We start from the raw sequence: 22,944 nt of genomic DNA, 5'->3' as shown, positions 1-22,944 counted from the left end.
TTTCATCTGACCACCAGGAGTTGGCTCTTACCCCCTCCTTCGAGAGCGGTGTTACTATGCTGACTGTTGACCTGACCAGTTCTAGGAAGAAATTGACAGTTTGTTCCGTAAGTTCCTTGGTTTCCCATGCCTCTGCAGGGATGGAAATGTTTGACATGTGGTTCTCCAATAGCTTCCAGTCTGTTTGTCGCCACATTCGTCTTGGTACAAAAGGTGGTTTCTCCAGGTGTAAGTGGACGGAGGTTCTCCCGTGGTCTGAGCCCGCTCCGTAGGGTTCAGTGCTCCATCGTAGGTTGTGGTCAAGTATTGGGCCTTTTACAAATGCAAGGTCGATGATTGTGGGCCTTTTCCCTCTGTCTCTGGGGAAATGCGTAAAGACGCCTGGTTCGTTCAGGAGGGTCAGTTTTTGTCGGGTTATCCATCGTTTTAGCCGTGCACCATTGACGTGGTCTGCTCGAATGTTGTTTCTGTATTCATGTGAATTTACTCCGTACCACATTTGATGGTGGCAGTTGAAGTCTCCCATTACTAGACAATTATCAAGGGTTTGGATTGTACTTGCTATTTGAGCGAAGGGGCCACTTCGGCCTCGGGAGTATATGTTTAGGATTTGGGTTTTCTTGGTCTGGATTTCTACCGTAATCGATACTATGAAGTTGTCATATGTATAATGGTGTTTTGGTTTAAGGTTGGCATGTTTGCGGATGTATGTTGCGCATTTCGTGTTGATATTGCTGGCTGTAAAAAGGTAAAAAAGATTTGATTCTGGTGGATATCCCTCTGTTGAGGTCCACGGTTCTTGTAATAGTAGGAAATAAATACTCGAGTCTGTTTCTGCTTCTTCCACCGCCGCCTTGGTGATTAGTTCGCTCCGTGCACAATTGAGTTGGTGTGCGAGCGCGGTTGTTCGCAGCCTAGGCATTATTCGTCATGGGTTGGTCGTCTTCGGGAACGGGTGTGGCTCCGACAGGGGCGGTGGCTGGTACTTGGATTATTGAAATTGGCTCCTCGGCGGGTGTGGCAGGTGGGTCTTGGGCAGGTGGGGCGTTTTCCTTTCCTTTGTTAAGGAATCGGCGTTTAACTCTTTCAGGGCATGCTGGGTCGGAGGCCTTATGGATTCCTTTACAGTTCAGACATCTGATTGGGGTATGGGTGCATCTATATCCTCCCTGGCATTGATTGCATGGGTGGAAACTGGTGAGGTGATCTCCGGCGCAGTGGCCGCATTTCCCGTTGTTCTTACATTTCTCCTGGCGGTGGCCGTATTCGAGGCACTTCGCACATTGGGTATCCGGGAAGGTTGGGAGGAAGGCCTCGATATGGCAGCTTCGGTTGAAGAGAGATAGGAACTTAACTCCTAGCGTTTCCATTGTGATTTGTCCTGGGAGTGCGACGACCATTGATGAGTGGGTTTTTTCCATTCGAGTTTCTGCCCTGGAGATCCAGCGGGGAACCTGGGCAAGTTGGAAGTTCTCTCCATAGTTGCTTCTGATTTCTGATGCTACCAATTGTCCCGCCTCGATGCCCTCCCCGACCGTTGTGGGGATTCCATGGAGGAGCAACTTTGACCATTTGGAGTTTGCGCGGATGACGGCGACTGGTACCTGTAAGGTGAGGAGGGCCTCCTCAATTTCTTTGGCGTATTCCATTGCCTTTGTTGCAGGGGTAACGAATTTAGTTTCCAAGATGAAGTTGTCTTTGGGTGTTCTTCTTGCTGAGATGAAGTGGCAGGACTCATCTTGGATTCTTGCATTGACGAGGGTCCTGATCTCGGAGGGGTTAACGTCGGATGGGGCAGTAGTTTCAATAATGATCTCCCTGTTGATTTTGGTGTACTCTGGTTTGAAGAGGGGGTCCGCTTTTGGCTTTGCGGACTTCTTTCGTCTCTCGATGACCTAGAAGTTTCCTTGGGCAGGACCGGGTGCCGATGCCACGGCAGTCCAGGTGCCTGCCTTCTATCCACGGGGTGGGGCTTGTTGGGGGGGTGTGGGTGGGGGGGCCTGAGGAGCTGCCTGTGGCGCTGCTTGGGGAACTGTTTGTGGCACCGCTGGAGGGGGCATTCTCTGTCCTTGCGGTTGTTGTGGTTTTCGCTGTTGTTGCTGTTGTTGCTGTTGTTGCTGTTGTTGCGGTTGCTGCGGTTGCTGCGGTTGTGGTTGTTTGCTGAGGAGGGCGTGGATCGCACGAGTGCATATTGGTGATCATATTTGTCTGCGCCTCGATTTGGTGTTTCAGTGTATCCACTGTTCTCCGGAGTGTAGTCGTTTGCTCTTCGAGGATTTCAATCCTGTCAGAGGGTGGGCAGATCCGGCTGGTGGCATGTCTGATGGCCCAGGTAATATAGTTCAGGTTCGTCTGGGTGTGAGTGTCCTGGGGGACAACGCTCGGGTAGAGGTAGTCAATTCTCGGTTGGTATGGGTCGTTGTAGTTGGATTCTGTTGCAAAGGTCGAGGAGAATTCCTGTTCCTGAGCTCCGGATGGGGTTGGGTCGGGAACCGGAGTATTCCTGTTCTGCGGAGGGGCTGTCCCTTGCTGGGAAGACTGGGTAAAAAAGGACTGGAGCGATGCTTGCTGCGACATGATTGAATGTCCAGTTCTTCTGGCGGCGTAGAGTGATGTTTCGGAAAGGTTTCTTTTCCTTCCTTTCGGGAGGTCAAGGCTGGAGAATTCTTCGCTAGAAGCCAGTTTTCGTAGGTTTCTTTCGCTTGGAACAACAAAACGCGACCGTACGATCGGGGACGAAGTGGCTGAACCTGGTATGGTATACCAGGGTAAACCGAGAGGAATAAAATAAAATGTTTTGAAGCGAGGTTTGTTATAAAGGAGTTCTTTGCGAGCCTTAGCGAGCAAGTAGAATACAGAAGAAGAAGAAGAAACTTATATTGCTTAGAAGCCGAAGCTTATCGCACACCTAACTACCCGACTACAACCTCCACCGACTAACCTGAGAACAAAAACGAAGTACAAAAACTAACTACCGCAGCTACGAGAACTACGTACATAAAAAGAGAAAAACAGCGCACGAAGAGGGGGCGAATAACAAATGGTACAGGTAAGCAGAATCTAAGCGACAACAAAGAAACCTTCCCGTAGTAAATAAGTAAGAACCCCAAACTTCTCCGTCAACTACTTTAGCGAGCACAATCCTAAAACATGGTGTTCAATCGAAACGATATCATTACCAACGTTCCCGGTGTCATATCTGTGGACGAACCTTAACAGGACTGGGAAACCACGCGCACGAAGGCAGGAGAGGCCAACCGCCACAGTGTCAGGTGTGAAAGCAAGGGGGGGTGGGTTGAATGTGGGTCCTCGGGCATCTGGTTGTCAGGCAGCGAGGGATTGAGGAGTGGTGACCGGTAGGTCAAGTAAGGAGTGGGTGGGGTCGTCGGTCCCTGGAGCAACGGCTAAAGACTGTGCCCGAGTCGTGTTTGAAGTAGTGTCCTCTGGAGGGGACATGCAAAGATGGGTTGAGCCGAAGGCTCAGTATGTATGGGGGTCGCAATCGAAAGTGCCGACCGTGTTTTGTTGAGGGTGGTCTCGGAGACCGGTTGGGTTGGGGTGAGGGGAGCGGGCCGCCTCGGGTAAAAGTGGGTGGCCTGGTTAAGGCCGATAAAGAGGGGTAAGGTCACGGGACCTTGGGTAAAAAATTTGACGATAGTTTCGCGACCGAGAGGTCGCTAACTTCGCGGGCTGTCGAGCGCTTTGGCAGTAGGTTCTCGCTGACTGGAGATTACTGACAGTGTGCGTACCCAACGTATGGGATCACTCGTGCGATGAGTGAAAGTAAGGAGGGGCGAAGGCGGCTTTCGAGAGTAGCCGCTGGTTTGGCGAGGGGTGAACGGTGGACGCATCCCGTGAGGGCACCGAACGAGCAAAGAATGGGGGGGTCGAGCGAGTGAAGTTCAGGGACCGAAGCAATTCGAGAATCAGTATAACTCCATCTCGGGGGGAAGAAATCCTATCGCGAGCCAGAGGCGAGCGAGTAGAATACAGAGAGAGAGAGAGAGAATCTTATATTGCATAGAAGCCGAAGCTTATCGCACACCTAACCACCCGACTACAACCTCCACCGACTAACCCGAAAGCAAAAACGAAGTACAAAACTAACTACCGCAGCTACAAGAACCGCGTACATAATAAAACAAAAACAGCGCACGAAGAGGGCGCGTATAACAAGTGGTACAGGTAAGCAGAATCTAAGCGACAACAAAGAAACCTCCCCGTAGTAAGAATAAAACCCCAAACTTCTCCGTCAACTGCATTAGCGAGCACAATCCTATACGTAGTGTTCAATCGAAACGATATCATTACCAACGTTCCCGGTGTCATATCTGTGGACGGACCTTAATAGGACTGGGAAACCACGCGCACAAAGGCAGGAAAAGCCAACCGCAACAGCGTCAGGGGTGAAAGCAAGGGGGGGTGGGTTGAGTATTGGTCCTCGAGCATCTGCTTGTCAAACAGCGAGGAAGTAAAGAGTGGTGACCGGTAGGTCAAGTAAGGAGTGGGTGGGGTCGTCGGTCCCTGGAGCAATGGCTAAAGACTGTGCCCGAGTCGTGTTTGAAGTGGTGTCCTCTGGAGGGGACATGCAAAAGGGTTGAGCCGAAGGCTCAGTATGTATGGGGGTCGCAATCGAAAGTGCCGACCGTATTGTGTTGAGGGTGGTCTCGGAGACCGGTTGGGTTGGGGTGAGGGGAGCGGGCCGCCTCGGGTAAAAGTGGGTGGCCTGGTTAAGGCCGATAAAGAGGGGTAAACGGTGGACGCGACCCGTGAGGGCACCGAACGAGCAAAGAATGGGGGGGTCGAGCGAGGGAAGTTCAGGGACCGAAGCAATTCGAGAATCAGTATAACTCCATCTCGGGGGGAAGAAATCCTACCGCGAGCCAGAGGCGAGCGGGTAGAATACAGAGGTTGCGTAAAGAAAGAAGGAAAGAGAAGAAACAAACAAAAACACGAAACAACGCCCCCTTATATATCCAACCATAATTCAATGATGACTAATACCCCCGCGTAACAGAAACTAAAAGAACATAACAGAAATCCCCATTACAAATCCCAATCCCACTACACAATACCTCCTCACCTCATTCCAATTTATTACCTAGCCGAAATACATAGTTGACGTTACAGACCACGCCCCCCTCTAAGGCCTACCTCCTGGTAGGCTTAGGTTTCTCTGGATAGCGCTCGTGGAATCGTTTGACAATAGTAGGTGAATGCTCAAGGTCCGATAGTGGTTGCCATGAGGCTTCATCATATCCTGTGTATCGTACTAAGTACTCAAACCTTCCTCTTCGTTTCCTTGAATCTAAAATAACTTCGACTTCCCATTCTTCCTCCCCTTCGATCTCAACCGGAGGTGGTGGTAATTGTCGTTGTCCTGGTAAAGGATCATTTGCTTCGGGTGACAATAATGAAACATGAAATACTGGATGAATCTTCATTGACCGGGGAAGTTCCAATTCGTAAGCATAGGGATTGATAATCCGCTTAACGCTATAGGGTCCAATACGTTTCCAATCGAATTTCTTGGAAGGTCGCTTCGTTAGAATATGGCGTGTCGATAGGAAAACTTTATCTCCCAAATTGTAGCGAGGGGCTGGAGTTCGATTCGCATTGGCGGATTCTTCTTGTATTCTTTGCGTTCGGAACATCTCGTCCTTTAGGAATCCCACTACTTCTTTCATTTCCTGTGCAATGCTATTAGCTTGGTCTTCCACAGTGGTGCTACCATGTTCTAAAAAGCCAAAGGTCATTCTTGGATTTCTTCCCGAATTGGCATAAAACGGGGAGACCTTTGTTGTTTCGGAAGCATGATTGTTTGTCGCAAATTCAGCCATTGGTAACATTCGAGCCCAATCATCCTGTTGGTAGGAAACATAGCTTCGGAGGTACTGTTCCATTACGGCATTGATTCTTTCCGTCTGTCCGTCTATTTGGGGATGAAATGCGGTACAGAATTTTGGTGATATTTCTAGGCGATTACAAAGCGACCTCCAGAATTCTGCAACGAACTGTGTTCCTCGATCGGATACAATAGTATCTGGTAATCCATGTAGCTTCCAAACATTATCGATATATAGCCTCGCTACTTCCCTTGAATCCACTTCTCTGGTTGTTGGTATCAAATGTCGCATTTTGGTTAACCTATCGACCACGACTAAGATTGCATCATATCCCTCACTCTCAGGAAGATCGGTAACAAAATCCATTGACACATCCGTCCACGGTCCATTAGGTATTGGTATCGGACGAAGTACCCCATAAGGTGCATTTCTAGGTGCCTTGCTACGGGTGCACACATTGCAATTCCTAACATATTGATCGACATATCTTCGCATCTGTGGCCAATAATATTCTCGATTTAGGAGTTCTAAGGTCTTTGCTCTACCTGGATGACCTGCCAATAGTTTGTCATGGTGTTCTTTTATGAGCCTTAGCCGAAGATCATTGTCTTCTGGTACATATAGTGCACCTCGATAAAGTAGTCGACCGTTGTTATCTTCCATACATTCGGCAAGTGAAATTTTATTCGAATGGCGAACGCCATTCCGAAGCATGGTGAGGATTTCGTTTGGAAAACTATCAACTTGGTAAGCTTTTGAAAATAACTCCTCTACAGTGGACGCTCCTTCAGCGGATTCATTTGACAAAGAACCCGCGAACAAACTTAGCTTTGTATCCAAATTTTTTCGCTTCAAAATCACTTGACTCTGATGCGTCAACCGTTCATCCCCCTCTTTAGGTAGGTCACCTGACCTTCTAGTCAATGCATCTGGTTTCACTCTCTGTTTTCCTGGCCGAAATTGTATAACGAAATCGAAGCGTGAAAGGAATTAGGACCAACGGGCTTGTCGACGATTCAACAATTTTGTTGTCATAAAATATTCAAGATTCCGATGGTCGCTAAAAACTTCAATTGGGAATTGGGCTCCCTCCAGGTGATGTCGCCATTCTTCAAAGCATCGTATAATTGCTAGAAGTTCTTTGTCATAGATTTCATAGTTGCATTCTGCAGGAGAATGTTTTTTGGAGAAGAAAGCGACTGGATGTAGGATTCCTTCGTTATCACGTTGAGATAGGATTCCTGCTGAAACATAATCAGATGCATCGGTTTCTATCACAATCCTTCGATCCGGATTAAAATGAACTAATATCGGTGCCGTTGTAAACATCTTTTTCAGAGTTTGAAATGCTTCCTCCCTTTCATTTGTCCACTCGAATTTAACGTTTTTCTTGGTCAAGGCTGTAAGTAGAGCAACAATTTTCAAATATCCGAGAATGAATCGTCGATAGAAATTTGCAAATCCTAGAAATACTTGAACATCATGAAGCCTCGTCGGTGTAGACCATTCCAAAACATCGATAACTTTCTTTGGGTCCATTCTATTTCCATTCGGGGTAAGGATTAAGCCAAGATATTTCGTTTCTTGTACCATAAATTCACATTTTTCAGGTTTAAGGTGAACATGATTCTCATCAAGTACCTTTAAAACCTTTCAGATGTGTTCTTTATGTTCTGATAGAGTCTCGGAGTAGATAAGGATATCGTCTAAGTATGCCGTTACGAATTGGTCGAGATAGGGACGTAAGATATTATTGATCCAATGTTGAAATGTAGCAGGGGCATTAGCTAATCCAAACGGCATTACTGTATATTCGAAATGTCCATATCGAGTCCGGAATGCCGTCTTCCATTCATCCCCCTCTGCTATTCTGATCTGATTATATCCCCAACGTAAATCCAACTTAGTATAGTATTGTGCTCTTGACAACTTGGCTAGGGTTTCCTTTAACAATGGTAACGGGTATCGATTTTTGATTGTGATTGCATTTAAACCTCGATAATCGACACAAAGTCGAAGGGTTCCATCGCTTTTCTTCACAAACAATATAGGTGCTCCCGCTGGTGATTCACTAGCCCGAATGAATCCTTTAGGTAAATTTTCATCAAGATATTCCCGTAGTGCTTTCAACTCAATTTAAGACAGTCCATATATGGGTCCATATGGTGGTCGTTTGCCTTCTTCTAACACTATTTCAATATCATGGGATGGTCGATGTGGTGGAAGAATTGAAGCGTCATATTCTTCGAACATATGGAGACGATGGCGAAACTCCTTCGGTACTAGCTCTTCAATGTTGATGGTAGATTTTTCGGTTGCTGAAACGATAACTGTATGGTGTTCCGGTAAAGGAATCGAGATGCCATGAGCAATAACTGCAGTTCCACTAAGTGAACAGTGTTGACAACAGTTCCGAGAGTCAAAAATAAGTAGATTTTCTTTTGGTCGAATTGTAACATCATGACGTCGCATCCAAGGTATCCCCATTACGATTGGATAGTGTCCTAACTTTGTCACAAAACATGACGCAATTTCCCGATGACCGTGAATGTCTAGCGAGACATCGACAATATGGGTGATTTTTCCTGATTTGATATGTCTTCCGTCTATAACGTCTACATGGCGAGGTATTTTAAGGGGGGTCATTGTAAGATTGTTGTGGCGTGCAAAAGATTCGTCAATGAAAGCGTATCCTGATGCTCCGGTATCAATAAGAGCGTAGGTGGGGATGAAAGAATTTTTATTCTGTGAAATCGAACAAGTTACTACAAGTTGGTTTCCATCCATTTCCTCCTCTGATACCGAAAAACCAGAAATACACATCCTAGAAAAATCCTTAAACGGTCCCTGAGCTAAGCCACTTAGTGCAGGGACAAATCTTTTGCCGACTCATTATCGCTTCCATCATTTTCCTCCACCGTCAATGCTGCTCCTCTCATTACAGGTCTCCTAGACTGATTTCCAGTTGCCTTCGCTTGGGGACAATCACTAACCATATGTCCAACACCTCCGCAATAGAAACATCGGCCCTCAACTAAGCGGGCATTTCTTTGGGTAGGGGAGGGGCGACGACGTCCTCCAGATAGATCCATTGGTACATCACCTCCCGGGTGGGATGAGGGATGACTTTCAGTAACAGGTGCATTGGCGACTGGGGCGGCAGCACGGGGAGCAGAAACAGGATTTGCTGGTAAAGGACGAGCAGCCGGAGTAGTAGTAGTATTCCAAGGTTTTTTACTTCCTCGCTTAGCCTCTGCCGCTCGGCGACGATTATCCAACCGTTGCAGAAGTGTCGCACAGGCATTTACCGTCGCAGGAGTTTCATGGTGTATCATTGATTCATCGAGTTCCATATTAATACCTTCCATCAAAGCCTCAATCCGAGAGACTTCATCCATACCCGACTCAGCAGCATACCGTTGAAATTCAGCAAAATACTCGGCGAACGTTCGATTTCGTTGACGGATGTTCCGGAGGTTCCTCCTAGCCGTATGCATCCGATCGGGGTCCCCAAAAGCAGTATCCAAAACCTCATGAAATCGTAGCATAGAGGGCAAAGCAACGCCTTCTTCACCGACATATTGGAAAAACTGATTGGCGGCAACGCCTTCCAATCTGCTGAATGCATAGGATAATTTAGACTGTAGTGTAGGATAGCGATCGGCATTTCCCAATAACTTAATCTTCATTTGTTGCTTAAACAGGTGTAACCTTTCTCGATCACGATCCCCCTTGAATACCTCAGGGTCTGGGAGCTTCTCCGACCGATAGGTAGTATCTGTAGCGGGTGGTACTGGGGGTGCAGGTGGAACATTGTCTTCGATGGGTGCTTGCACAGGGGCGACAGCCTCAACAGAAGCCTGTTGAGCTCGGGCAGCAGCAAGATCTTGCTCAAACCTTCTCCTCGCCCTCTCGGCCTCCGCTTCTACCTCCTGTAAATCCGTTGCATATTGAGCAAGACCATGTTGGCACTGTTGGAGAAGCGCAGAGGCTTCAGTTCCAATAGTATCATCGACCTGTGGATGCGCTTGAAAAAGGGCTTGGAGACTATTGCTGAGTTGTTGATAATCAATAGATGCATGTTCCGACATTGTAAACTATGATGTTGTATTGGTTGGCGATAGAGGATGCAACCTACGTATAACCTGGGTCTATGGACGAGGGACTATAGTGCCAAGGAATACAACCGAGGCAAAGACTTAGTATCGAGAGATTCGTGACTATAGACTATGAGGTGGTTCAATCCTGATCCGAGATCCATGATGAGCCCTATGACGTAGCGTAGAACAAAAGTAATATTCGTGGAATAAATACAGAAGAAGAAGAAGAAGAAACTTATATTGCTTAGAAGCCGAAGGTTATCGCACACCTAACTACCCGACTACAACCTCCACCGACTAACCCGAAAACAAAAACGAAGTACAAAAAACTAACTACCGCAGCTACGAGAAATACGTACATAAAAAGGGAAACAGCGCACGAAGAGGGCGCGAATAACAAGTGGTACAGGTAAGCAGAATCTAAGCGACAACAAAGAAACCTCCCCGTAGTAAAAAAGTAAGAACCCCAAACTTCTCCGTCAACTGCATTAGCGAGCACAATCCTAAACGTAGTGTTCAATCGAAACGATATCATTACCAACGTTCCCGGTGTCATATCTGTGGACGAACCTTAACAGGACTGGGAAACCACGCGCACGAAGACAGGAGAGGCCAACCGCAACAGTGTCAGGTGTGAAAGCGAGTCCCAAGGGGGTGAGTAGCGAGTATTCCGCAGGGTACGAAGAGGATAACAAGAGACGGTATGGGAACTCGCAATAGGGGTACTACGGGACTCTAGCGTTGGTAAGGTTCGACGGGGCACGAAGAAAGCGAGGCGGTGGTCTTCTTAAAGAAAGAAGAGGACGGTGATATTGTATAGCAATAAAACAGCGTAGATACAGAAGACGTTGCGTAAAGAAAGAAGAAGAAGAAGAACACAAAATACAAACAAAACCCCCCTTAATATACTCAAGGAAATCCCGGCGATGACAAATCCAACATGACTCATACATTAACGATCAACAGAACCCGGTAGAACCCAATAGAACCTTTCTGACTAATCCGACTCTTCATAACCCCGTACCTCCACTAGTTGATCCATGAAAGTAGCCCCTCCCTTCAAGCGCGAGCTCCTGCGAGCCTTGATCTTACTCTTTCCTTCCAATGGTCCAGGTTTGTCGGGGTAGCGTATATGGAAGATATCAACGGCGGCGGTATTATCGTGGTATGCGGCGGGTTCCGAGGTAGGGTCGGTATAGCCCGTCCATTTAACAAAGTATTGCAGGCCAGTGTTCCGTAATTCTCGCGAGTCCAAGATTTCCTCAACTGCATACTCCTCCTCTTGTTCGACGATAATGGGCGGGGGTGGTGGTTGAATTTGCCCTAGAACAGGATCATTCGCAGCGGGGTCCAACAATGATACATGGAAGACGGGGTGCACCTTCATACTTCTAGGCAGGTCGACTCGGTACGCATATGGCGATATAATTTCCTTAACGGGGAACGGTCCCAGTTTCTTCCAGTCCAGCTTCCGGGAGTTACGCGTGGTTCGGATGTTTTTTGCTGAAACAAACACCATATCGCCGACATCGTACCACGGGGCCGGCGTTCGTTTAGTATTGACGGCCTGCTCTTGTTGATCCTGCGCTGTGCGGATATTGGAACGTAGGTGCTCATGGAGTTCTCTCATCTTCGAGGCGAAGTCCTTCGTATTGAGACTCGGTGGGGTCCTGTCAAGCGATTTGATCGTCACTGTAAACCGGGGGTGGAACCCATAGTTCGCGAAGAATGGTGTAGCTTTAGTGGATGCGGAGACCTGATTGTTGACGGAGAATTCTGCCATAGGAAGCCATTTTACCCAATCGTCCTGTTGATAAGAGACATACCCACGTAGATATTGCTCCATCACAGCATTCAGCCTTTCGGTTTGGCCGTCGGTCTCCGGATGGAAGGCGGTGGACATCCTTGCCTCGATATTGAGGTGTTTACAAAGAGCCTTCCAAAACTTAGCTGTAAATTGCGTACCGCGGTCGGAGGTGACGTGTGTGGGTAGCCCGTGGAGCTTCCATATGTTTCGCAGGTATAGTCGGGCGACGTCTTCGGAGTTGACAGTGGTATTGCAGGGCAGGAGGTGTCGCATCTTTGTTAGCCGGTCAACCACTACCATAATTGCATCGTACCCTTCACTTTCCGGTAGGCCAGTAACGAAGTCCATCGATACCTCCTGCCATGGTTGTTCGGGAATCGGTAAAGGTCGAAGTACGCCGAGTTTTCCATGGGTGTTGGGTTTGCTTCGTTGACAGGTGTGGCAGTTCCGAACGTAGTGGGCAATATAATTTCGCATGAGGGGCCAGTAGTAGTCCCGACTGATGAGTTCAAATGTTTTTTCGCATCCCGGGTGTCCAGCAGAGGCAGCGTCATGGTAAAGTTGGAGGATTCGAAGCTTAAGAGGGTCGTAATCAGGGACATATATGCTGTCTCGGTAAAGCAATCGGCCTTCAACCTCGGCGCATTCGGCAAGTGATATGTCCTTTGATTGTCGGTCGCCTTTATTCCGCATATCCAGTATCTTTTGGGGAAACGGGTCAGCGCTATATCCTTCATCGAATAATTCCTGCAGTGAGGCGTTCTTTTCAGCGGGCTCATTTGAGAAAGAACCCGCCAACAAACTTAGCTTTGCATCGAGATTCTCCTTCTTCAACACAACTTGACTCTGATGCAATTGTCTTTCATCCCCCTCTCCGGGGAGATCTCCTGATCTTCTTGTCAACGCGTCCGGTTTCCCTCCTTGTTTCCCTGGTCGGTATTTGATAACAAAATTAAACCGTGACAGGTATTCTGCCCACCGTGCTTGTCTCCGGTTGAGTTGTTTGGTACTCATAAAGTATTCGAGATTCTTATGATCGGATATGACGGCGATTGGGTGTGCAGCCCCTTCAAGTTCCGGTCGCCACTCCTCAAAAGACCGAATGATTGCCAGTAATTCCTTGTCTTAAATCTCGTAGTTGCATTCGGCGGGGGAGTGTTTTTTCGAGAAGTATGCAACAGGTCGGAGGATACCATCGTCATCGTATTGGGAGAGTACACCGGCAGAGACATAGTCAGATGCGTCGGTTTCCACAGTAATTTCCTTCTCCGGGTCGAAATGAGTAAGAATGGGCGCCGTGGTAAAGGCTTCTTTCAGGGCGTTGAAGGCGGTTTGGGCTTCGGATGTCCATCCAAATGATATGTCCTTACGTGTCAGCCTGGTAAGAGGAGAAGCCAGTTCCGAGAATTCGCGTATGAATCGGCGGTAAAAGTTAGCAAAACCTAGGAATGCTTGTACATCCTTAACTGTTTTGGGGACGGTCCAATTCTTCACCGTCTCCACTTTCCTTGGGTCCATTTTGATACCATTGGGTTCGATAATCAGGCCGAAATAGGTGGTACTTTGTGTATGAAATTCGCATTTCTCCGGTCTCAGCAGTACTCCATTTCTTTGTAGGGCTTCCAGGACCTTTTCGACGTGTACTTGATGTTCCTCGAAGGTGTCGCTGTAAATAAGGATATCGTCAAGGTAGGCTGTGCAGAACATATCAAGGTAATCACGGACGCAATCATTAATGAAATGTTGAAAGGTGGCTGGTGCATTGGTAAGGCCGAAGGGCATTACGGTGTATTCGAAATGTCCGTAACGCGTTCGGAAGGCTGTTTTCCATTCTTCACCCTCAGCCATTCGGATCTGATTGTACCCTTGACGAAGGTCAAGCTTGGTGTACCACTTGGCTTTGGAAAGGCGGTCGAGAGTTTCCCGGATGAGTGGTAGCGGGTAGCGGTTTTTGACAGTAAGTTCGTTGAGGCCACGATAGTCGACACAAAGGCGGAGTGTTCCATCGGCCTTTTTAACAAATAGGACAGGGGCACCGGCAGGCGAAGAGCTGGCCTGAATGAACCCCTTTTGAAGGTTTTCCTGTATGTATTGTTTCAGCACGATGAGTTCCTCGCGGGACATACCATAAAGTGGCCCAAAAGGGGGCTCTTTCCCTTCCTTGAGCGGTATCTTATGATCATAGGGGCGGCGAGGCGGCATCTCGTTAGCGAATTCTTCGTCCATCATTTTATAAAATTTCTTATACCGGGTTGGGACCCGGTTCCTCCAGTCTTGCTTAGGGGCCTTGCCCGTTGCTTGATCTATTTCCTCAATAGTTGTACTAAAGATTTGGAGTTTGTCTCTTCGAGCAAAGCGACAAAGAGCAGCTGAACTGACGAGGTGAAAACGGGGCGGTGGTGCAACCCCTCTAATGGGAACGGGTATCGGGGAAGAGTTGCATTTGCGTTTGCAGTATTCGGAGTCGAACAGTATGCTGTTGTCCCTAAACCGTAATGTTGCGTCGTGCAATTGAAGCCAGGGGATTCCGAGGACGAGTGGGTACGAGCCGAATTTGGTAACGAAGAAGGGGGTAGTTTCATGGTGGGAGTCAATGGATAGCGGCAGATAGCAAAGGTGGGTAATTTGTCCGGAAGATATGGGCCGACCGTCAATGACTTCAAGAGTGCGGGGTGATTTGAGGGGGAGAAAGGGGAAGTTGTTATGGCGCGCGAATGTTTCATCAATGAATGCGAATCCGGAGCAACCGGTATCGATCAGTGCGTGAGTTTGAATGGATGTTTTATTGTTTATAATTTTACACGAAGCAACAAAATGATACCCATCCAATTTATCCTCCACAGAGGATACCGAGAAGCCAGAGATAGAACACGCAGACAAAGGAGAAACATTGGAAGGTCCCGGGCAGGGGCCATTAATCAAGCCCGGGACTACTGAAAACCCGACTCAGAGGAGGCGGGGCTAGCGACCGGTGGAGCAGCGGGGTCGACGGCCTTATGGCTGAGTGCGAGGAGGGTGCCTCTCATAACCGGTTGGTTACCGCGTGGGCGATTGGCAGAGGGGCAGTTGGCGAAGACATGACCGGGGTTGGCACAGTACATACAGAGATTGTTGTCCCTTCGCCATTGTTTTTCAGCGGCAGAGGTTTTGCGTTGTCCATTGACAAAGGTGTATCGTTGTTCAATGGCAGGGCGTTGAGTGGGGCGGCTTTGGAGAGCGGAGAGGTCCATTGGGGCGAGGCCTCCGGCGGTATGAGATGGGTGTGCAACAGCAGCGGGGGCGGTGAATTGTCCCATTGTATTCCGAATGGCCCGTTGTTCAGCTTTGCGGCCCCGAACCTGGTTATCGATTGTCATCAACATGGTGGCATAGGCTTCGACGGTGTTAGGCCTGTCTGTCCGGTATGTCGTAGCGTCCTTCAGGTCTTCTGACAGTCCTTCGGCCAGGGCGTCGATCTTGGCTCCCTCGTTGTAGTCCAGGTATGCCACGATGCGGAGGAACTGCGAATAATAGGTAGCGAAGTCCCCTTTGCGTTGCTTCAGGGCAACGAGTTGGCGACGGGCGGTACCCCGGGGGTCTGGGTCTCCAAACGAGGCTTCCAGGTGGGCAACAAAGGCAGTGACGGAGGAGAAGGGGGCGGCAGGGTTAGCGTTAACGAGTGGAACGACCTGGTCAAGGGCCCTTCCTTCCAAGCGACTGACGGCATAAATAACCTTTGCTGCCTCGTTTCGGAACCGATCGTGGTTGACTTCAAGTTTCATTCGAAGTTGGGTGGTAAATCCGGGGAGCTTGGTGCGGGTGCCATCGAATTTTTCAGGGTCTGGAAACTTTTCGGACCTGAAGGCGGGGACAGGAGCAGGTGGGGGAGCAGCGGCAACAGGGACAGCGACGGTAGGGGCGGGGGCAGCGCGGGCGACATTGAGATCGAGGTTGAGCCGGTTTATCTGCTCCTCGAGGTTGTCAATGGTTTCATTAGCGGCGGTGAGTTGTGCATGGAGGGTGTCCCTTTGGAGGCGGACGCGCTGGACGAGGGTGGCGATGTTATCGAATAGTTCAGTAGAGTCGGCCTCATACATCTGTCTGAATGCTTCTACATCGTTGGGTGCGGCCCATACAGGTGGGTCGGGGGTGGACATGTCGTACGGTGCGGATGACGACGCAACGTAATCTCAAGGGAGTGAGTAGCGAGTATTCCGCAGGGTACGAAGAGGATAACAAGAGACGGTATGGGAACTCGCAATAGGGGTACTACGGGACTCTAGCGTTGGTAAGGTTCGACGGGGCACGAAGAAAGCGAGGCGGTGGTCTTCTTAAAGAAAGAAGAGGACGGTGATATTGTATAGCAATAAAACAGCGTAGATACAGAAGACGTTGCGTAAAGAAAGAAGAAGAAGAAGAACACAAAATACAAACAAAACCCCCCTTAATATACTCAAGGAAATCCCGGCGATGACAAATCCAACATGACTCATACATTAACCATCAACAGAACCCGGTAGAACCCAATAGAACCTTTCTGACTAATCCGACTCTTCATAACCCCGTACCTCTACTAGTCGATCCATGAAAGCGAGGGGGGGTGGGTCGAATGTGGGTCCTCGGGCTTCTGGTTGTCAGGCAGCGAGGAATTGAGGAGTGGTGACCGGTTGGTCAAGTAAGGAGTGGGTGGGGTCGTCGGTCCCTGGAGCAACGGCTAAAGACTGTGCCCGAGTCGTGTTTGAAGTGGTGTCCTCTGGAGGGGACATGCAAAAGGGTTGAGCCGAAGGCTCAGTATGTATGGGGGTCGCAATTGAAAGTGCCGACCGTGTTGTATTGAGGGTGGTCTTGGAGACCGGTTGGGTTGGGGTGAGGGGAGCGGGCCGCCTCGGGTAAAAAGGGTTGCCTGGTTAAGGCCGATAAAGAGGGGTAAGGTAACGGGACCTCGGGTAAAAAATTTGACGATAGTTTCGCGACCGAGAGGTCGCTAACTTCGCGGGCTGTCGAGCGCTTTGGCAGTAGGTTCTCGCTGACTGGAGATTACTGACAGTGTGCGTACCCGATGTATGGGATCACTCGTGCGATGAGTGAAGATAAGGAGGGGCGAAGGCGGCTTTCGAGAGTAGCCGCTGGTTTGGCGAGGGGTGAACGGTGGACGCGTCCCGTGAGGGCACCGAACGAGCAAAGAATGGGGGATGTCGAGCGAGAGAAGTTCAGGGACCGAAGCAATTCGAGAATCAGTATAACACCATCTCGGGGGGAAGAAATCCTACCGCGAGCCAGAGGCGAGCGGGTAGAATGCAGAAGAAGAAGAAGAAGAAACTTATATTGCTTTGAAGTACAAGACTTATCGCACGCCGACCCAACCGCCTAAAACACAAACCGAACAACAGAACAAAGGAAAAGAAACAACAAACGCAAACAAACAAACAAGAACAAAAGCGAACACAATCAAACACAAACAAAAGTAAGGAAATTCCAGAGCGACACTCAACCAGAAACAACCTATCGACAAGGAGAAATAACATATCTCAGGGAACTCGGGCGCTGGATCCATCAAAACAAATTAAAACCAAAGTTAAAAAGGTAAAAGGAAACCACCCTTCCTAATCCCGTCCCTAATCATTTTCTTCCATCCCCTCTTCTAGGTCCGCCTCCGCTTCCGCCGACTCGTACCACTTCGAGAGTTGAGAATTTTTTGCAAATTGTAAGATAAGGTCCGTTTTCAAGTTTGTAAACATCCAGTTTTCCCAGGTCATCGCTCCGGGGATCTTTTCTATCAGGGGGGCGCGGATTCGAGCCCACGCTGGGCATTCCATAAGTGTGTGTTTCGCTGAGTTTTCCATACCACACTGGCATGGTTCGGGGTCTGTATGTACCGCGTGTTTATCGATTCGGGTAGTTTGGCACCGGATTCGAAAAATTCTTTTCGCTTCCGTTAGGGTGAGTTTGGCAATCCTGGAAGGGGGGCGGAAATCCCCCCGGTGATGGTAGTCCGGTATTGGTTGTGTATTCCATTCTTCCAACAGGTGGTCGCGTAGTAGTTTGTTTTGATTCCACTTGTCTCTCGCATTTCCGGAGGTTTGGTATGGGAGTAGAAGGGAGGCGATTCGGTGTAGACCTGTCCCTTTGATGTTTGCTTCTCTGTATGGGAGGAGCTCGATCCGGGACTCATTGTTGGGGTGGGTTGCCTCGGTGCAGAGTATTCTGGTTCCGTACTTTCTTGAGCGATATGTTAGGAGGTGTTCTAGGGGGGGTAGTCCTGCTTCTCGGAGGAGTTTAGCTTTCTTGGTCCATCGAGGTAGGCCCGTGATGATCCGGGCTGCTTCATTGTATAGTGGTTCCAGCGATCTAATGATGTGGTCTGCACCAGTCCACCAAGCCTCAGATCCGTAGAGTAGGCTTGGAAGGAAGCCTTGTGTTATTAGGTGATGAACTGTCTTGACTGTTATCCCTGACAGACGGGCGGTGTTTCGGATTTGGTGGAGGGCTTTTAGGCCTTTTGCGATTGCTGCTTCGATATGGGGCCGGAAGGAGAGGGTCTGATCTATTCAGACTCCTACGTATTTCAGCCTCTCCTTGGGATGTATATTGATGTTATTAACGTTGACTGGAAGTCGTGGTTGTTGTGTGGATGATGTAGTGGGCCGGAAGAAGATCAGGTCGGATTTATCGGGGTCGTATTTAATTTGGAGTGGCTCAGCTTTAATTAGTCTTTCTCTCATTCGTTCCTCCATTCTCTTGATTGTAAAGCCTGGTGTTTTGGATATTTGCACCAGCGCATCGTCATCAATGTAAGTTGTGTCCATCTCCTTTGGGCTGCTAGTTGGGTCCAGAATTACTCCGGCATAGATCATGAATAGTATCGGAGACATGGGGCTACCTTGCGGCACTCCGGAATCATAGGGCTGTGGTTCCTCTAGTTCATGGTTGAATTGGAACTGTAGTTTTCTGCCGGTATTAAATTCCTTGCACCATTCTGTCAGATAGGTGGGGAATTTTTGTTGATGCATGATTTCCGCGAGGAGTAGGTGGTCGACACAATTGAATGCTCCTTGGATGTCGTTGGTTAGGATCGCTGGTCTATCTCGCCGGGCGATTCCGGTGCTGTTTTTCAGTAGTAGGTTTTGTTGTATTGGTGTCAAGGTTCTCAGGAGGGCGTCGATTGCCGAGATGGTTGGTCTTCCTCCGAATTGGTTTGCTGAGAGTGTGCCTAGGATTTCCCCAGCGGTGCAGAGTCTTTGGGCCACTATCTTCTCCAGGATTTTGCTAAAGCATTGTAGAATGGAAATGGGCCGGTAGGCTTTTGCTTCATAATAATTTGCTTTACCGGGTTTCGGGATCGGGATACACTTAGCTACTTTCCATTCCGCTGGGTGTACGCCGTGCCGGAGCATAGCGGAGAACATGTCTTGGATTAGAGTTGTGTTTGCTTTGACTATTGCTTTAATAGAGGTATAAGGGATGCCATCCGGGCCGGTCGCCGAATGCGCTGGACAGGAGTCGATTGCTTTGTTAAGTTCTTCGGGGGTGACTATGTCGAAGGTGTTACTAAGGTCAAAAGAAGGGGGTCTAATGTTTAGGGGGGGATGGTCGGGGGACGTCCGTTTCGAGGAGAAAAGTTGGGCTCTTAGAACTTGACACTTCCCCGCAAACGTTTCTTCACCTTGTATGGTTGGTATGATTGTGTCTCGTCTCCTTCCCGCGCTTAGGATTCCCCAGACTTCACTACCTTTCGCCTCGTTCATCGTCTTTTCCCTCTGGTCCGCTTTTGCTTTCCGGATCATGACTGTCCATTCTCTGCAAGCCTTCCAGTGTTCCTCCACGTGATTGGGTTTCCCTGTATTTCTCGCCTTTCTTTCTGCTGCATTTACCCTTGTCTTCATTTGTTTCATCTCATCTGACCACCAGGAGTTGGCTCTTATCCCCTCCTTCGAGAGTGGTGTTACTATGCTGACTGTTGACCTGACCAGTTCTAGGAAGAAATCAACAGTTTGTTCCGTATGTTCCTTGGTTTCCCATGCCTCTGCAGGGATGGAGATGTTTGACATATGGTTTTCCAATAGTTTCCAGTCTGTTTGTCGCCACATTCGTCTTGGTACAAAAGGTGGTTTTTCCAGGTGTAAGTGGACGGAGGTTCTCCCGTGGTCTGAGCCCGCTCCGTAGGGTTCAGTGCTCCATCGTAGGTTGTGGTCAAGTGTTGGGCCTTTTACAAATGCAAGGTCGATGGTTGTGGGCCTTTTCCCTCTGTCTCTAGGGAAGTGCGTAAAGACGCCTGGTTCGTTCAGGAGGGTCAGTTTCTGTCGGGTTATCCATCGTTTTAACCGTGCGCCGTTGACGCGGTCTGCTCGAATGTTGTTTCTGTATTCATGTGAATTTACTCCGTACCACATTTGATGGTGGCAGTTGAAGTCTCCCATTACGAGACAGTTATCAAGGGTTTGGATTGTACTTGCTATTTGAGCGAAGGGGCCACTTCGGCCTGGGGAGTATATGTTTAGGATTTGGGTTTTCTTGGTCTGGATTTCTACCGTAATCGATACTATGAAGTTATCATGTGTATAGTGGTGTTTTGGTTTAAGGTTGGCATGTTTGTGGACGTATGTTGCGCATTTCGTGTTGGTATTGCTGGCTGTAAAAAGGTAAAAGAGATTTGATTCTGGTGGATATCCTTCTGTTGAGGTCCCTGGTTCTTGTAATAGTAGAAAATAAATGCTCGAGTCTGTTTCTGCTTCTTCCACCGCCGCCTTGGTGATTAGTTCGCTCCGTACACAATTAAGTTGGTGTGCGAGCGCGGTTGTTCGCAGCCTAGGCATTATTCGTCATGGGTTGGTCGTCTTCGGGAACGGGTGTGGCTCCGACAGGGGCGGTGGCTGGTACTTGGATTATTGAAATTGGCTCCTGGGCGGGTGTGGCAGGTGGGTCTTGGGCAGGTGGGGCGTTTTCCTTTCCTTTGTTAAGGAATCGGCGTTTAACTCTTTCAGGGCATGCTGGGTCGGAGGCCTTATGGATTCCTTTACAGTTCAGACATCTGATTGGGGTGTGGGTGCATCTATATCCTCCCTGGCATTGATTGCATGGGTGGAAACTGGTGAGGAGATCTCCGGCGCAGTGGCCGCATTTTCCATTGTTCTTACATTTCTCCTGGCGGTGGCCGTATTCGAGGCACTTCGCACACTGGGTATCCGGGAAGGTTGGGAGGAAGGCCTCGATATGGCAGCTTCGGTTGAAGAGAGATAGGAATTTAACTCCTAGTGTTTCCATTGTGATTTGTCCTGGGAGCGCGATGACCATTGATGAGTGGGTTTTCTCCATTCGAGTTTCTGCCCTGGATATCCAGCGGGGAACCTGGGCAAGTTGGAAGTTCTCTCCATAGTTGCTTCTGATTTCTGATGCTAGTAGTTGTCCCGCCTCAATGCCCTCCCCGACCGTTGTGGGGATTCCATGGAGGAGAAACTTTGACCATTTGGAGTTTGCGCGGATGACAGCGACCGGTACCTGTAGGGTGAGGAGGGCCTCCTCAATTTCTTTGGCATATTCCATTGCCTTTATTGCAGGGGTAACGAATTTTGTTTCCAGGATGAAGTTGTCCTTGGGTGTTCTTCTTGCCGAAATGAAATGGCAGGACTCGTGTTGGATTCTTGCATTGATGAGGGTTCTGATCTCGGAGGGGTTAACGTCGGATGGGGCAGTAGTTTCCACGATGATCTCCCTGTTGATCTTGGTGTACTCTGGTTTGAAGAAGGGATCCGCTTTTGGCTTTGCGGACTTCTTTTTCCTCTCGATGACCTGGAAGTTACCTTGGGCAGGACCGGATGCCGAGGCCATGGCGGCCCAGGTGCCTGCCTTCCATCCACGAGGTGGGGCTTGTTGGGGGGGTGCGGGTGGGGGGGCCTGAGGAGCTGCCTGTGGCGTTGCTTGGGGAGCTGTTTGTGGGACCGCTGGAGGGGGCATTCTCTGTCCTTGCGGTTGCTGTGGTTTTCGCTGCTGTTGCTGTTGTTGCTGTTGATGCTGTTGTTGCGGTTGTTGCGGTTGCTGCGGTTGCTGCGGTTGTGGTTGTTTGTTGAGGAGCGCGTGGATCGCCGAATGCATATTGGTGATCATGTTTGTCTGCGCCTCGATCTGATGTTTCAGTGTATCCACTGTTCTCCGGAGAGTAGTCGTTTGCTCTTCGAGGATTTCAATCCTGTCGGAGGGTAGGCAGATCCGGCTGGTGGCATGTCTAATGGCCCAGGTGATGTAGTTCAGGTCCGTCTGGGTGTGGGTGTCCTGGGAGACAATGCTCGGGTAGAGGTAGTCAACTCTCGGCTGGTAGGAGTCGTTGTAGTTGGATTCTGTTGCAAAGGTCGAGGAGAATTCCTGTTCCTGAGCTCCAGATGGGGTTGGGTCGGGAACCTGAGTGTTCCTGTTCTGCGAGGGGGCTGTCCCTTGTTGGGAAGACTGGGTAAAAAAGGACTGGAGCGAAGCTTGCTGCGACATAACTGAGTATCCAGTTCTTCTGGCGGCGTAAAGTGATGTTTGGGAGAGGTTTCTTTTCCTTCCCTTTGGGAGGTCAAGGCTGGAGAATTCTTCGCTAGAAGCCAGTTTTCGTAGGTTTTCTTTCGCTTGGAACAACAAAACGCGACCGTACGATCGGGGACGAAGTGGCTCAGCCTGGTATGGTATACCAGGGTAAACCGAGAGGAGTAAAAATAAAAAGTTTTTAAAGCGTGGTTTGTTATCAGGGAGTTCTTTGCGAGCCTTAGCGAGCAAGTAGAATGCAGAAGAAGAAGAAACTTATATTGCTTTGAAGTACAAGACTTATCGCACGCCGACCCAACCGCCTAAAAACACAAAACAAACCGAACAAAAGAAAGAACGAAAAGAAAACAACAACAAACATAAACGCAAACAAACAAGAACAAGAACAAAAACAAGCACAAGCGAGCACAAACAGTAACAAGGAAATTCCAGAACAATACTCGACCGGAAAACCCAACGGCAAGGAGAAATAACATATCTCAGCGGACTCGAGCGCTGGACCCATCAAAACAGAACATAAAAACAAATTTAAAGAGTAAAAGGAAACTGCCCTTCCTAATCCCGTCCCTAATCATTTCCTTCCATCGCCTCTTCCAAGTCCGCCTCCGCCTCCGCCGACTCGTACCATTTCGAGAGTTGAGATTGTTTTGCAAATTGTAGGATGAGGTCCGTTCTCAGGTTTGTAAACATCCAG

The 22,944-nt window shown here is 48.9% G+C and overlaps 4 protein-coding genes across 4 annotated transcripts; all 4 read right to left on the bottom strand.

Moving 5' to 3' along the window:
* Positions 1-2,033: 2,033 nt before the first annotated feature.
* Positions 2,034-2,577, bottom strand: H6S33_013152 (uncharacterized protein; the record flags this gene model as incomplete). The annotated part of the gene is made up of 2 exons (XM_044844530.1): positions 2,034-2,160; positions 2,183-2,577. Coding segments are annotated over 2 exons (522 nt in total), but the record flags the coding sequence as incomplete, so codon positions are not given.
* A 6,130-nt stretch (positions 2,578-8,707) lies between these two features.
* Positions 8,708-9,937, bottom strand: H6S33_013151 (uncharacterized protein; the record flags this gene model as incomplete). The annotated part of the gene is made up of 1 exon (XM_044844529.1): positions 8,708-9,937. The coding sequence occupies one exon, from the start codon at positions 9,935-9,937 to the stop codon at positions 8,708-8,710; it is 1,230 nt and encodes a 409-aa protein (XP_044694860.1).
* Positions 9,938-10,943: 1,006 nt separating this feature from the next.
* On the bottom strand, positions 10,944-14,335 carry H6S33_013150 (uncharacterized protein; the record flags this gene model as incomplete). The annotated part of the gene is made up of 3 exons (XM_044844528.1): positions 10,944-12,877; positions 12,947-14,076; positions 14,133-14,335. 3 exons carry the CDS (start codon positions 14,333-14,335, stop codon positions 10,944-10,946), a joined length of 3,267 nt encoding a protein of 1,088 aa, XP_044694859.1.
* A 348-nt stretch (positions 14,336-14,683) lies between these two features.
* Positions 14,684-15,889, bottom strand: H6S33_013149 (uncharacterized protein; the record flags this gene model as incomplete). Its single annotated transcript, XM_044844527.1, has 1 exon — positions 14,684-15,889. One exon carries the CDS (start codon positions 15,887-15,889, stop codon positions 14,684-14,686), a length of 1,206 nt encoding a protein of 401 aa, XP_044694858.1.
* Positions 15,890-22,944: the final 7,055 nt, after the last annotated feature.

The sequence above is a fragment of the Morchella sextelata genome (genome assembly GCF_020137385.1).
Source record: "Morchella sextelata strain SCLS chromosome Unknown scls_9, whole genome shotgun sequence".
NCBI lineage: Eukaryota > Fungi > Ascomycota > Pezizomycetes > Pezizales > Morchellaceae > Morchella > Morchella sextelata.
The sequence above is the reverse complement of the archived record's forward strand: the minus strand, read 5'-3'. Positions and strand labels throughout refer to the sequence as shown.